At 37.8% G+C, this 13,177-nt stretch overlaps 1 protein-coding gene across 2 annotated transcripts in view; it reads right to left on the bottom strand.

The window, feature by feature from the left end:
* Tmeff1 (transmembrane protein with EGF like and two follistatin like domains 1) overlaps positions 1-13,177 on the bottom strand; it is a 133,477-nt gene that overhangs the window by 3,215 nt on the left and 117,085 nt on the right. Inside the window, exon 9 of one of the 2 annotated variants that reach the window (XM_004645228.1) lies at positions 2,018-2,176. The exons of the other annotated variant lie outside the window; for it this stretch is intronic. Coding sequence (XP_004645285.1) covers positions 2,018-2,176 — 159 coding nt within the window. The remainder of the gene's footprint in view (positions 1-2,017; positions 2,177-13,177) is intronic. 2 annotated transcript variants of the gene reach the window in all.

Genomic DNA, 13,177 nt, shown 5'->3' with positions numbered 1-13,177 from the left:
CTTTTTCACATGTAATATAAGAGGGCATGACTAAGATGATATTCAAAGTCCTTACCAAGCTGTCATTCTTAAGCCTAAAAAAATACACTAAGATTTGAACTATAAAAGAAGAAAATGTAACAAACTCATGCAGTATTGATAAGCAGGTCAGTGAAAACATCCTTTTCAAGAATGATTCTTCCTAAGCAACAGCTACTATGGGATACATGAACAGCTGTCCCGTAATAGACTGTGTGGAAGAGGTACTCCTTAAATATTTAATGTAGATAAGTCCAAGCACATTACTATAATATTCCAAATCCAAACACAGCAAGACTTTGGGGAGGATACCACACAAAAGGCAGGCCTCATGAAGAAATCTGAGATAAATACAATAAGGCAATCCTTCAGTCATGGAGATACTGGGCAGTGAAGACACTGTCACTGCTGTCCAAGTGCCTGTGAAGGCAGCAATGGAGGTGGATTAGAAACTCAGAGGTACTGATTTAATATCTGCCATATAATTTTGAGTTTAAAATTGGATATTACAGCCCACAAAGAACAAAACCATGGAGTGAGTAAAAGGCTGGTTTGGGGGTTAGAAACGGGCTTAACTAAGTTGTTCTATGATCTCAAGGTTTCAGTTTCCTCAATTCCTAAAGAACTGAACTCAAAGGTGCTCTTCAGTGCCTCTAACAGCCTTTGATTCTCTGGGATAGCACTATCACTGGCCTCGAAATTTTCCCTTTCTTTAAATCTACTTTTTTTGGCCTTCCAAATCATTTATGACACCACTCTTACTATTCTAGTTATGTTCCAAAATGGTCTCTCCCTATCACACATTTTCCCTACTCCAGTAAATTTTGCATGTGACCCTTTGAATAATGCTCTGGAAAAACTGTTTGTACCAAGTCTATCCCCTCCTCAAGTCTCAAACTCCTACCCTAAAATCAATTTTGAACCCTGCTCCTATGCAGTGATCATACCTGCCACCTTATCTTGATGGTTCAGTGGAAAGATGAATAATTTAAGAATCAGCACTCAATCCTAACCAGGCACTCTTAACAGTTATTGGATGGCCACAGGCAAACTCATTAATCCTTGAATCTGTATTAAGTGGCCACAGCCAGCCATACTACTGAATGGGGTTTCTTCTTCCTTTCTTTCTGTTGTCATTATTTGTTATGCCATTATGTCCCTTCTTTGATCTACTGACCATTTTTATACCAATAGTCTTGCCTAAAGGCAGATCATCTGTTCTGTGGAGTAAAGCACATTGATTTTGTGCCTGGAATTAACAAAAAATGTCTTTTACTCAGAGAAGTTTCTTTTTTCATTTCTACATTTATCAATTCAGCTCCAGATGGCTAAGACTACTAAAGGTCTAGCATCTATCCAGACCTCAGATAGAAGGACCATAAATCCAATATGGCTTATCAATATACATATTTAAAATGCTCCAATCTTCTGCCCAGGAAAATACAAAGATGAGGTTTATGTGACATGTGAACCAAACCCTAAAAGACACAGAAAGAGGTGAGCAAGGAGAAAAGACAGGACTGGCTGAGAAGCACAAGGACATTTGCTCTGATTTTTTTTCAAATCCAATTTAGTCTGACTCAGTTTGGAAAACATTCATTACATGCCAGCTATGCTCCAAGTACGTCCTTTATGATAAATGAATTTTATTTATGATATAGAACTTTAAAGCCTATTAACCCTGTAATTCAAAATATGAAGTAAAGTTAAGACAATGATGTAATACGAAAAGTAGGTAACTTCAACTTTGGATTTTTTTTTCCCCCCTTCTTATATTTACCACAGACAAATGTATTCTCAGGGTGAAATGCAGAGATCAAAGTATTGTTCTGCAAGATTCAAAACACTTTTATATGGTTCTTCTGTACATGAGCAGATTATCTAGAATCTCTGCTGGTGGATTTAAAACCTCTGTCATTCTAGTGTGCTCCAAGGACTGTCTGTAGTTTAATTGCTACGTATTACAGTTTAAATTGATACTTCTTATATCATTATTTACCTTGTTATGCACATGACAATTGCTACTATAATGGCGATCTGCACAGCTCCAATAATGGCTGCAATAAGCACATGAGTAAGTTTCTGCCTGCTTGGCACTACATAGAGAATACTAAAGTCTGTCTTTTCACAGTGCTGTCCAGTGTAACCAGATTCACATCTGAAAAAGAAAATAAAAAAAAGAATTTCTATGGGAATTACAAATTTTTGCATTACAGGTTTCTAAGCTAAAAGATATGAAAAAATGAAAAATCTAAACAGGAACAGAAAAAAGTCACTTTTCTAGCACCTGAAAAAACTTGCCATTTGTGTATTTTCCTAGTCTTTCTGATGCCTGTTTTACACAGTTCTTCCTCTTAACTATGTTAAAACACATGAATTTTAAAGTTGCTAAATAAATCTTTATCACCATCATTTAAAAATAGAACCATAACATTCTATCTGGTAACTATAATATGGCTAACTTATCTGCTCCTCATTCTAATATATTATCAGTAGTTTTCAATTTTCATAATATGAACTAGGCGTGATAATAGACATCTTATGAATGTGCACTTTTCCAGTGTTATTCTGTAGACTTAGGTACCTGAAAATGGGATTACTGAATAATAAATAAGTGCAAACATTTACTGTTCTATATACACACCATCAAATTATATTCATGACACTTCTCAGTGTTCAAAGAACAAACATTTACGATACAGAGAGAAGACAAAAATAAGTTATTAACAACAAACAGTGAAGTAGTCAAGTGAGTGCTAACCTTAGAAATTATCTGAATTTCAATTGAAAGTAAATACACAGGCAAGATCCTCAGCTGAAGATAATAACTTGACATAGGGGAACATTTTAGGTATTTAACAGAAAATTCATATTTTTAAGCTAATATATAAATTAGCTAGTCTTCAATTAGAACTGATTAGTAAAACATGTGAAGCCTAAGAACAGTATGTATATTTATTAATGTATCACAAAGGATTCGAAGCTTATCATAAAGCACTCATAACAACAAACAGGAAGCCTGGACAAAGGCAAATCAGGAAAGTCACAGTGAAGTGAGTTACCTTCCAATCCCTATGGTGCCTGGACACTTCCCAGCAGGTTTCACACTGGACTCTTAAGTTTCCCAACAGATAAAACCAGTTGTAAGGCTGATACAGAGGTCACAGAATAGGATTGAGAGCCTAGAAATAAGCCATCCCTCCATGGCCAACAGACTTTTGATAAGAGTGCTAAGACAGTTCAACAAGGAAAGAATAATCTCTTCAACAAATGATACTGGAATAACTGGATACCACATACAGAAGAATGAAGCCGAACCTCCTCACAATATACATAAAACTTAACTCAAAAGGGGTCACGGATCTAAGTATAAGAGCTATGCTCTTAAATCTTAGAAAAAAAACAGAGGCATAAGTTTTTGTGACCTTAGACTGGGCAATAAGTTCTTAGCCATGAGATCAAAAGCAACAACAACTATAACAACAGAGATAGACTGGACTACATCAAAACTAAGATTTTTCGTGCCTACTAAGAAAGTGAAAATTCACAAAGTAAACGAAAAAATATACAAACTTTACATCTGATAAGGGATCTATACCAAGAACAAATAATGATTAAAAGACAAAAAAAATCACATATTAAGAAATGGATAAATAATCTATACAGACTTTTCAATAAGCCCTGTAAATACATGTAAATAGCTAATACAAAGTATTTAATCATTGTGGAGATGCAAAGCAAAACTACAATAAGATACCATTTCACGGTAAAGTATGGTGGGGTAAGATGATTACAAATGTTGAGTATTACAGGGAACATAAGATGGTACAACTGCTTTGGAAAAGTCTGGCATCCTCAAAAAGTTAAGTACTGAGTTACTTACCATTTAATCCAGCAATCCTCCTAGGAATTTACCCAAGTGTAAAACCTATGTCACACAAAAGTTTGCCATAATGGCCCCAAAAGTATAAACACTTCAAATGTTCATCAACTGATGAATGTTGTGTGTTACCCACACTACAGATTATTATTCAGCCATTCTACAATATACATAAACCTTAAAAATATTATGTGAACTGAAAGAAGTCAGACACAGAAGACCATATATATTCATTCACATAAAATTTCCAGAATAAGTCTATTTAAAGACAGAGAACAGATTAGCAGCTAGCACTCCAGGGCTAGAGTTAACAGGAAGACATGGGAATAATAGTTGAAGGGTATGGAATTTCTTCTTTATTTTTATTTTTTTTTTTTTTCAGGAGAGGGGTTTATAGGGTGTTCAGGGTCTCACTACTAGATCGGACGTGTAGTGATCCACCTGTTTACAGTCTCCCAAGAGCTGGGATTACAGGAGCATGCCACCACACCCAGTGTCAATCACCATCTCCGCACAGCCCAGAGGGAGGGCTGGCATGGCAGGCCCAGGGACTTCTTGAGGGGATCAAAATGTTTTAAAATGGACTCTGTTGGTAGTTGCACAGCTCTGAATATACTAAAAACTGTTAACAGAGAGGAAAGGTATAAGGGAGGGACAAAGGAAAAAAATGAAGGAGAAAAAGAGGAAAGAATGGGAGTAAAGAAGGAAGGTCAATCAATGGCAAAGAAAGTAATCATCCCATAGCAGGAAATGTAGCTCAGAGGATGCAGAGTGCTTCCCTGGCAGGTAGGATGCTCTGGATTCAATCACTAGTACCACCACCACGCAAAAAGCAATCTCCATAAAATAAAACCAAACAAGTTATTCCCAAGAAGCACAGTTACTATCATTATTAAACTCAAGGGAACTTGACTCTAGTGGTCCTCATTTAAAGATGGTACTTTCTAATAAAGAGAGTAACAGCCTCAATAACACATCTGCAATAAGTTCAATAATATAATGAAGTCTCATAAGACTGCTAAAATACTGTCCTTCGTGGTAGGCTAATGGCCAAAAGTCAAAGCTCAGTAAAATCAAGAGTCCCACAGAGAGCAATAACAATGTCCTAGATCTGCAGTTCTTGGACAGTTTGGCTTAATCCAAAGATTAAAATCAGAATATAATAAGAATCTGTAGGCTACGTATCATTCAAGTAATCCTTCCTGGATATCATTTTCTGCAACTGACTTTTGGTCATACTTTCCAAATACCTAAAGTATTAAGTTGCTATTTCTTTTCCTGTTATTAAAGGTAGAGGGGCTGGGGAGATAGCTCAGTAGAATAAGCACTTGCCTGGCAAGCACAAGGTCCTGAGTTCAATCCCCAGTATCACAAAAAATAAATATCACAAAAAATAAATATAAATATAACACATAAAAATATGTTATAAAAGTATAACGTAACATAAAATAAAGGCAGACCCTGGATTTCAGTTCACTACCCTCAACTTTCACCCCATATATCCTCTAAAGGTCATCTCCTTTGCTTCCTGGCCTATGTGCTGAATTTTTTACTCAGCCACTTAATACTTTTACTGAGCACCTGTTATGTGCCAGTCACTACTGTAGTAAGCATTTGGGATATATTAGCTTAAGACTCCTGCCTGTTGACACTCTAAGGAAGGGGATCAATAAACATAAGTAAACTAAATGGCTATGTCAAAAGGTGGTGGTGGTGGTGGTGTGTGTGTGTACATGTGTGTGCATGTGTGCGTGTGTGTGTAAAAAGAGAAAGAGAGGGCTGTGAGAGGTTAAAAAAAAGGGTATGTGTGTTAAGAGAACTCATGAGTGCCATGTGTTTGCCAGAAAAACTAGAATGTAATTTTTAAATAGGTAGGTGGTTGGCATAGGCTTTATTAAGAAGGTGACATGAGGCTAAGGTATAGTGTAATGGTACAGTGCTTGTCTTGAGTATATGAGGTTTGGGGTCTTATCCCCAGAAACACAGACTTTTTTAAAAAGAAGGGTGGCATTTAAGTAAAAACACAAAGTGATAGAGTATGTCTGCCATGCAGAAAACTGAGAGGACAGCCTAACTAGCAAAAGAAGAGAAAAGCTTCCAAAGATGGGAGGATCACAAATGCCGCATCCAAGAACTGTAAGTATGGCTGCAGTGGAGTGGGAAACACAGGTAAAGGAGCCAAACCTCATAAGGCCTGCATTTAGTGATTTGGAGGAGCCACTGAACAGTTTTAGGAGAAAATTATATGAACTGGCTTTTATTTTCAAAGTCTTACTCTGGCCACTGTGTTCAGTATGGTCTACTGGATACCATCAAGAAGGCTGCTGCAATCATCCCCAAAAGAAAATGTTGACATGGACTAGGAAGAGCAGTAGAACAGGAGGGAATGGTAAGGTGCAAACAAATTCTGGACATATCTTGAAAAAAGCACTAACTAATAGATTTCCCACTAACTGCATATGGGGTATACGAGAAAAAACAACAATATCTTGGTGTTTTGTCTGAGCATCTCAGAAGATGGAGCTGGTATCAAGAAAGGTTGCACATGGACTAGGTTTAGGGAGAGAAATCAATCAATAGATTACCTACAGTTCTGTTGAGACTAAGGCATCAGACACCCACTGAAAGTGTAAAGGGGGCAGATGGATCTGAGTCACAAATTCCAGAGACAACTGAGGTTTATATGAATCAGAAGCCATTAGCATATGTCTTGTAAAGCCCCATGACTAGTTGAAATTACCAAGGAAGATTACTAGAACTGAAGAACCCTAATGCACTACAACTTGGAAGGGCCAGGAAATACAAGGCGAACTAGCTGAGAAGATTGGAAAGTCAACAAATGAGAAGCTAAGAGAGCAATGCCAGGCTAAGAGAGAAGGATCCTGAGTTGCAGCAACTTAGCAAGACCCTGACTCAAAATAAAAAATAAAAGGTTTGGAAATGTAGCTCAGTGACAAGGCCCTGAATTCAATCCTCACTATATTAATTAGGAGTGATGGACACTACCAAGTGCCATTGACTATTCAAAACAAATTTAGCACTAAGAATTGATGAATGATTTTAGCAATGAGAATAGTCTCCATAGAATTTTGTTGATACAAGCTTTATTAAATGGATTCGAGAGAGATGGGTAGTAAGAACTAGAAATGTATTGCAGATAACTCTTTCAAGAAGCTGTACAAAAAGAAGTGATGGCTTAGTAGCTCACAAAAATAATGAGTTTTTTCAAGATAGAAGAAATAACAGTTACAAATGTATGTAAAATATGTTTTATCAAGGTATGATATGGAGGAAAAGGGAGAAAATTGTTGGTCGGTGACAGTGAGTCTGTGGAAGTTCTCTTCATACTGGTTCAGTTTCCTAGAAGACTTGGGAACAGTAGCATCAGTCTCAAGTGAAGACAAGTACAGAGGCACTGATGACCCATGCAGGGAAGTGAAGGCATAAAGCAGGGGGTCAAGAGAATGAATGTCACCGAGCTGCCTAGGAGCATGAAGGGCCACTGTGAGAATTCTGGGCACACAGCAAGTGAGTCAAGTGAACCTAGTGGTGTCTGATGGACAGCAGCTTCGATCACCTGATGGGTATCCGTATGCAGAGGGAGAGAAGCTGATGAATGAGGACTGGCTGCCACATGAGCATAATGAAGCAAAAAAGGAAAAGAGGCCTTCCAACTACAATGAATGACCATGACAACATCCAGGACATGAAGCACACTGGAAGGGTGAAACGATTAATAAGGTGAAGACTTTCTGGTATGGAAGGATTGCTAGAAAGAAACTAGATAAGATTGCTAGAGATGAAATTATTCACAAGTATACATCTTCAACCTGTATCTCCCCTGGATGTTTGTTTCTGTTTTGTTTTATGGTGATGGGTATAGAACTCAGGGCCACACATACTAGACAAGCACTCTACCACTGAGTTATACACACAGCCCATCTACCAGTTAGGGAACAAAAATAAATCCAAAAGGCTACTAGATGTCATCCATCCACTCAAGATAGCCTTAGCCAGAAGCCTGTGACCTTTATGAATCTTCTTTTACTCTCCTCCACTAATCCCCAATGGGTTACTGATATCTGCCAGTTCAACTAACTATTACATTTCTGTAACCCATCTACTTATATCAGTCCCAGGTCAACTCTATGATTTAATTCATGCTCCCAATTTTTATAAAGTCTAACACTTAGTCTACTAACACATTTTCCACAAATCCACCAGGCTGCCTTTCAAATCTCATAATGTAACTGCTATATAAAGAATTGTAATAACTTCTCCCTGTGTTTTAAAACAAAGGCCACATTTTTAGGGCAGTAAAAATATTCCTATAAGATGTAACCCCTCCGTGACGCGTTCCAGGAACCTCCAGATCCAGTCCTAGCCCAGGCACGGTAAGTGTGTGGTAGAGCTACAAGAAACCCTGCGCCGGCAGGACCTACCGTTCCCAGCCCAGGCTCAGCGTGGGTGAGACCTTCTTCCACCCCCTTGGGGCAACCCCAAAACTCCGTAGCACCCCCCCCACCCCACCCAGTGCACCGAGTAGGAATTTCTACCATGTTGCGGGAACTCCCAGATCCACTCCTAGCTCAAGCCCAACAGTGTGTGCGAGAGCTGCCTTGCCCCCCTACTCCACCTTGTCTCCTTCACACTCAGCTCAGGCCTGGCATACAGGCCTGGGGTGAAGCCCTGCAGCTTCAATCCCTGCAGAGAGTATAGGGGACAAAACCACCCAGCAAATCCAGGAGCAAAACATCTTGCCAGAGGGGTACAACAGGTTCACCCCAAAGGGCAGCACGAGGAAGGAGCTGAACACAGCAGCCAGACCCAACTCAGGCACAACTGGATAAATCCAAACTTCTCCACCTGAACTTCAGTAGGTGCGAAGGTTATAACTGCACCGAAGATCTACAATAAAGATCAGAAGACAGGGCTACACAAAATGACAACGAGAAGCAGCAAAATGCAATCTCAGACCCCAAGCCCACCCATAACAAGTGGAGAAGGCACTCACACAGAACAAAGTGAGAATCACACAGCTGAAAGCAATGAATCAACAGCTTCTGAAATGAAGAAACAGCTGCAGAAAGGTATAGAGGAACTCTGATTGGAAATGAAAAAGAAATCCCTGAATTAATAGCATCAGCAGTAAAGAATCAAATGCTGAAACATATGGAAGAAACCCAGTGCCCACCCAAAACAAGTGCAGAGGACACTAGCTCAGCTCAAATGTATGACTTAATAGCATCAATAGTAAATAAGAAAGAGAAGAAAGTTATAAAGGAACTCAGAGTGGAATTTCCTGAAATAAGAAAAGAATTCTCGGAACTCAGCATCTGAAGTAAACAATCAACTACAGAAACATAGGGAGGAAAACCAATCAGAAAAAAAAAGATTGGAGTGAAACAATAACTGCTTCTACAGAAGACATTGATAAAAAAAATAGAGAAGATTAGAAAAATGACGGATTCCTTGAATGAGCAATACAGGAAAGAAATAGATCGCATAAAGCAGAGTCAAAGAGATATACAGGAATTTAAAACCTCAACCAGAAGCTTGCAAAGCCATTTATGTGAAAGTGAAGACAGTTTCAGATCTTGAAGACACTGGTGCAGCTAGTGAAAAGGTAAGAAAGGATCTCTTAAAAACAACTACAATGCAGGAAAAAATAATCCATCACCCGCAAGATGATGCAAAGATGAACAATGTGAGAATAATAGGCATCAATGAGAAAGAAGGAGTCAAAACAAATGGCATTAAAAAAATATGGGCAGAAGTAACAGCAGAAAACTTCCCAAAGGAGGAAACAATTTGACATTTAGGTAACCGAAGCATACAGAACGCCAAGTAACCTGAAGCCAATTAAAAACACACAATTCAGCACAAGAATAATAAACTGAAAGCCGCTAAAAAAAAAGAAGCAGATCACATTCAAAGGAAAACCCATTATAATTACGGCTGACTTTTCTTCACAAACCATGAAGGCAAGAAGAGTATGAAGCAGAGTACATCATGTCCTCTATGAAAACAAGTTCCAGCCTATACTACAATACCCTACAAAACTCTTTCAAGTTTGATAAAGAAGTGAAATACTTCCATGACAAAGAACAACTAAAGAATTTCATGATGAAAAAGCACACCCTACATGGGCTCCTGAAAGATGTTCTAGAGAGGGACCAAAATGATCAGAACTCCACGAACGAGATCCAAAGCAACCAATTAAATATTAGGGAAAGCAATTAAACACAGGAGAAAAAGGAGTAAACGACAACAGGTAAATAACATGTCAATCATAAGTCAATGCATCTCAATTCTAACCATCAATGTAAATGGACTCAATTTACCACTTAAGAGAAACAGACTGGCACAGTGGATTAGGAAACAAAATCCAACAATATGCTGTACACAAGAAACATATTTAAATCATAAAAATATTCATAGGATGAAAGTCAAAGGATGGAACATGATATTAAATGCCCCAACACCTCAGAAAAAAGCAGGGGTAGCATTCCTATTCTCAGACAGTCGCAACTTCAAACCAAGAAGGATCAAGCAAAATAAAGAAGGCCACTATATACAGGTTAGGGGAAAAATTCAACAGGAAGAGGCACCACTCATAAATATGTATGCACCAAACACGGGAACACCCCACTATATAAAGCAAATATTAATGGACATGAAAAATCTAATATCCAAGACCACAATCTTAAGAGGAGAACTTAACACCCCCTTATCCCCAAAATTTAGGTCAACCAGACAAAAACTTGGCAAAGAAATAATAGAACTGAACCAGAAGTTCAAACACATGGACTTGGTGGACATATAGAGTGTTCCGCACCAAAACAGCTGAGTATACATTTTTCTCAGCTGCACATGGGTCATTTTCTAAAATAGACCACATATGGTCCATAGGTAATGCTTAAGAATATCTAAAAAAAACAGAAATTATCCTGTGCTCATTATCTGACCACAGTGCAATGAAATTGGAAATAAATGACAAAAGAAACCAGAAAAAACCTTTCAATACATGGAAATTAAATGACACCCTACTCAGCAACCAATGGGTCACAGATGAAATTCAACAAGAAATTCAACAATATCTACAATTCAATGAAAATTCAAGCACAACTTATCAGAATTTATGGGATACAATGAAAGCAGTTATCAGAGGGAAATTAATAGTTGTGAACATACACATTAGAAAAACAGAACGGAAACAAACAAATACACTAATGCTGCACCTTCCACAACTAGTAAAGGAAGAGCAAACCAAAACGAGAGCCCAAATATGGGAAGAAATCATAAAGATCAGAGCAGAAATTAGTTCAATAGAGACAAAGAAAACAATTCAAAGAATTAACAAAGAAAAAGCTGGTTCTTTGAAAGATTAAGTAAAATTGATACACCCCTAGATAAGCTCATGAAAAAGAGGAAAGAAAAAATTCAAACAGAAGCAATAAAGAATGAAAAGGGTGTAATTACCACAGACCCATTGGAAATTCAGAAGATTAACAATAGCTACTTGGAGAATGTTTACTGTCACAGATAGAAGACACAGAAGGAATGGACAGATTCCTAGAAAGGTACAAATTACCACAACTGAATCGACAAGATATAACCACTCTCAAAGGCCAATAACAGCCAATGCAATACGAGATGTAATTAAAAACCTACCAAAAAATAAAAGTCCAGCTCCGGATGGATTCACAGCTGAATTCTACAAGACATTTACAGAAGATGTAGTCCCTATATTCCTCAAACTCTTCAATAAAATAGAAAAGGAATAAATGCTCCCAAAATCATTCCTCGAAGCTAGTATTATACTGATTCCAAAATCAAGGAAAGACGCAAATAAGAAAGAGAACTACAGGCCAATCTGCCTCATGAACATAGATTCAAAAATCCTTAATAAAATCTTAGCAAACAGAATACAGCTAATCATCAAGAAGATCATACACCATGACCAGGTAGGATTCATCCCAGGGATGCAAGGATGCTTCAATATTTGAAAATCTAAGAATGTAACACACTATAGCAATAGAGGGAACACTAAAGACCACATGATCATTTCAGTTGATGCAGAAAAGGCTTTTGACAAAGTCCAACACTCACTCATGTTCAAAGTCCTACAGAATATTGGAATGGATGGCGTCTATTTCAATATGCTAAAAGCCATTTATGAAAACCCAACAGTTAACATAATTCTCAATGGGGAAAAACTGAAATTTTTTTACTCTTAGATCTGGTACAAAACAAGGATGTCCTCTATCACCACTCCTATTCAATATAGTTCTAGAATCATTAGCTAGAGCTATTAGAGAAGAGAAAGAAATAAAAGGAATAAGAATAGGTAAAGAAGTTAAATTATCTTATTTGCAGATGACATGATACTTTACTTGGAAGACCCAAAAAACTCCATGAACCTACCAGAATTAACATGGAAATTCAATAGCATAGCAGGCTATAAAGTCAATACCCAAAAGTCAACAGCATTCCTCTACACAGACAACAAACACACTGAAGAGGGAAATTATAGAAACAATACCTTTTACAAAGGCAAAGCGGAAAACGAAATACCTTGGAATTCATCTACCTAAAGAAGTCAAAGATCTTTTCAAGGAAAATTACAGTACTCTGAAAAAAGAGATCATAGAGTACTTCAGAAAATGGAAAGATATTCCAGGCTCCTGAATAGGAAGAAGCAACATTGTGAAGATGGCCATATTCCCAAAATTGCTGTACAGATTTAGTGCAATCCCTATCAGACTACCACCGACATACCTCACAGACCTAGAGAAATCATTCCTAAAATTTATTTGGAAACAGAAAAGACCTAGAATAGCAAAGGCAATCCTGGGCAATAAAGACAAGCAGGAGGCATTACAATTCCTGACTTGAAATTATACTACAAGGCTACTGTGATAAAATCAGCAGGGTACTGGCAACAAAATAGACCTGAGGATCAATGGAATAGAATAGAAGATGCTGAAGCCTCTACAAACACACTCAGTCACCTATCTTTGACAAAGGGGCCAAACATACTCACTATAAGAAAGATACCCTCTTGAACAAATGGTGCTGGAAAAACTGGCTCTCTACACGCCAAAAACTCAAACTTCACCCAGGTTTATCACCATGCACTAAACTATCGTCAAAATGGATTAAAGATCTAAACATTAAAGCAGAGACACTAAGTCTCCTGGAAGAGAAAGTAGGAGGAACTCTTGAAGACATAGGGGTAGGCAAAGAGTTCCTGGACAGAAATCAAATCACACGGGA

Source organism: Octodon degus, unplaced genomic scaffold (assembly GCF_000260255.1).
Source record: "Octodon degus isolate 3935 unplaced genomic scaffold, OctDeg1.0 scaffold00221, whole genome shotgun sequence".
NCBI lineage: Eukaryota > Metazoa > Chordata > Mammalia > Rodentia > Octodontidae > Octodon > Octodon degus.
This window is presented reverse-complemented; position numbering and strand designations above follow the sequence as displayed.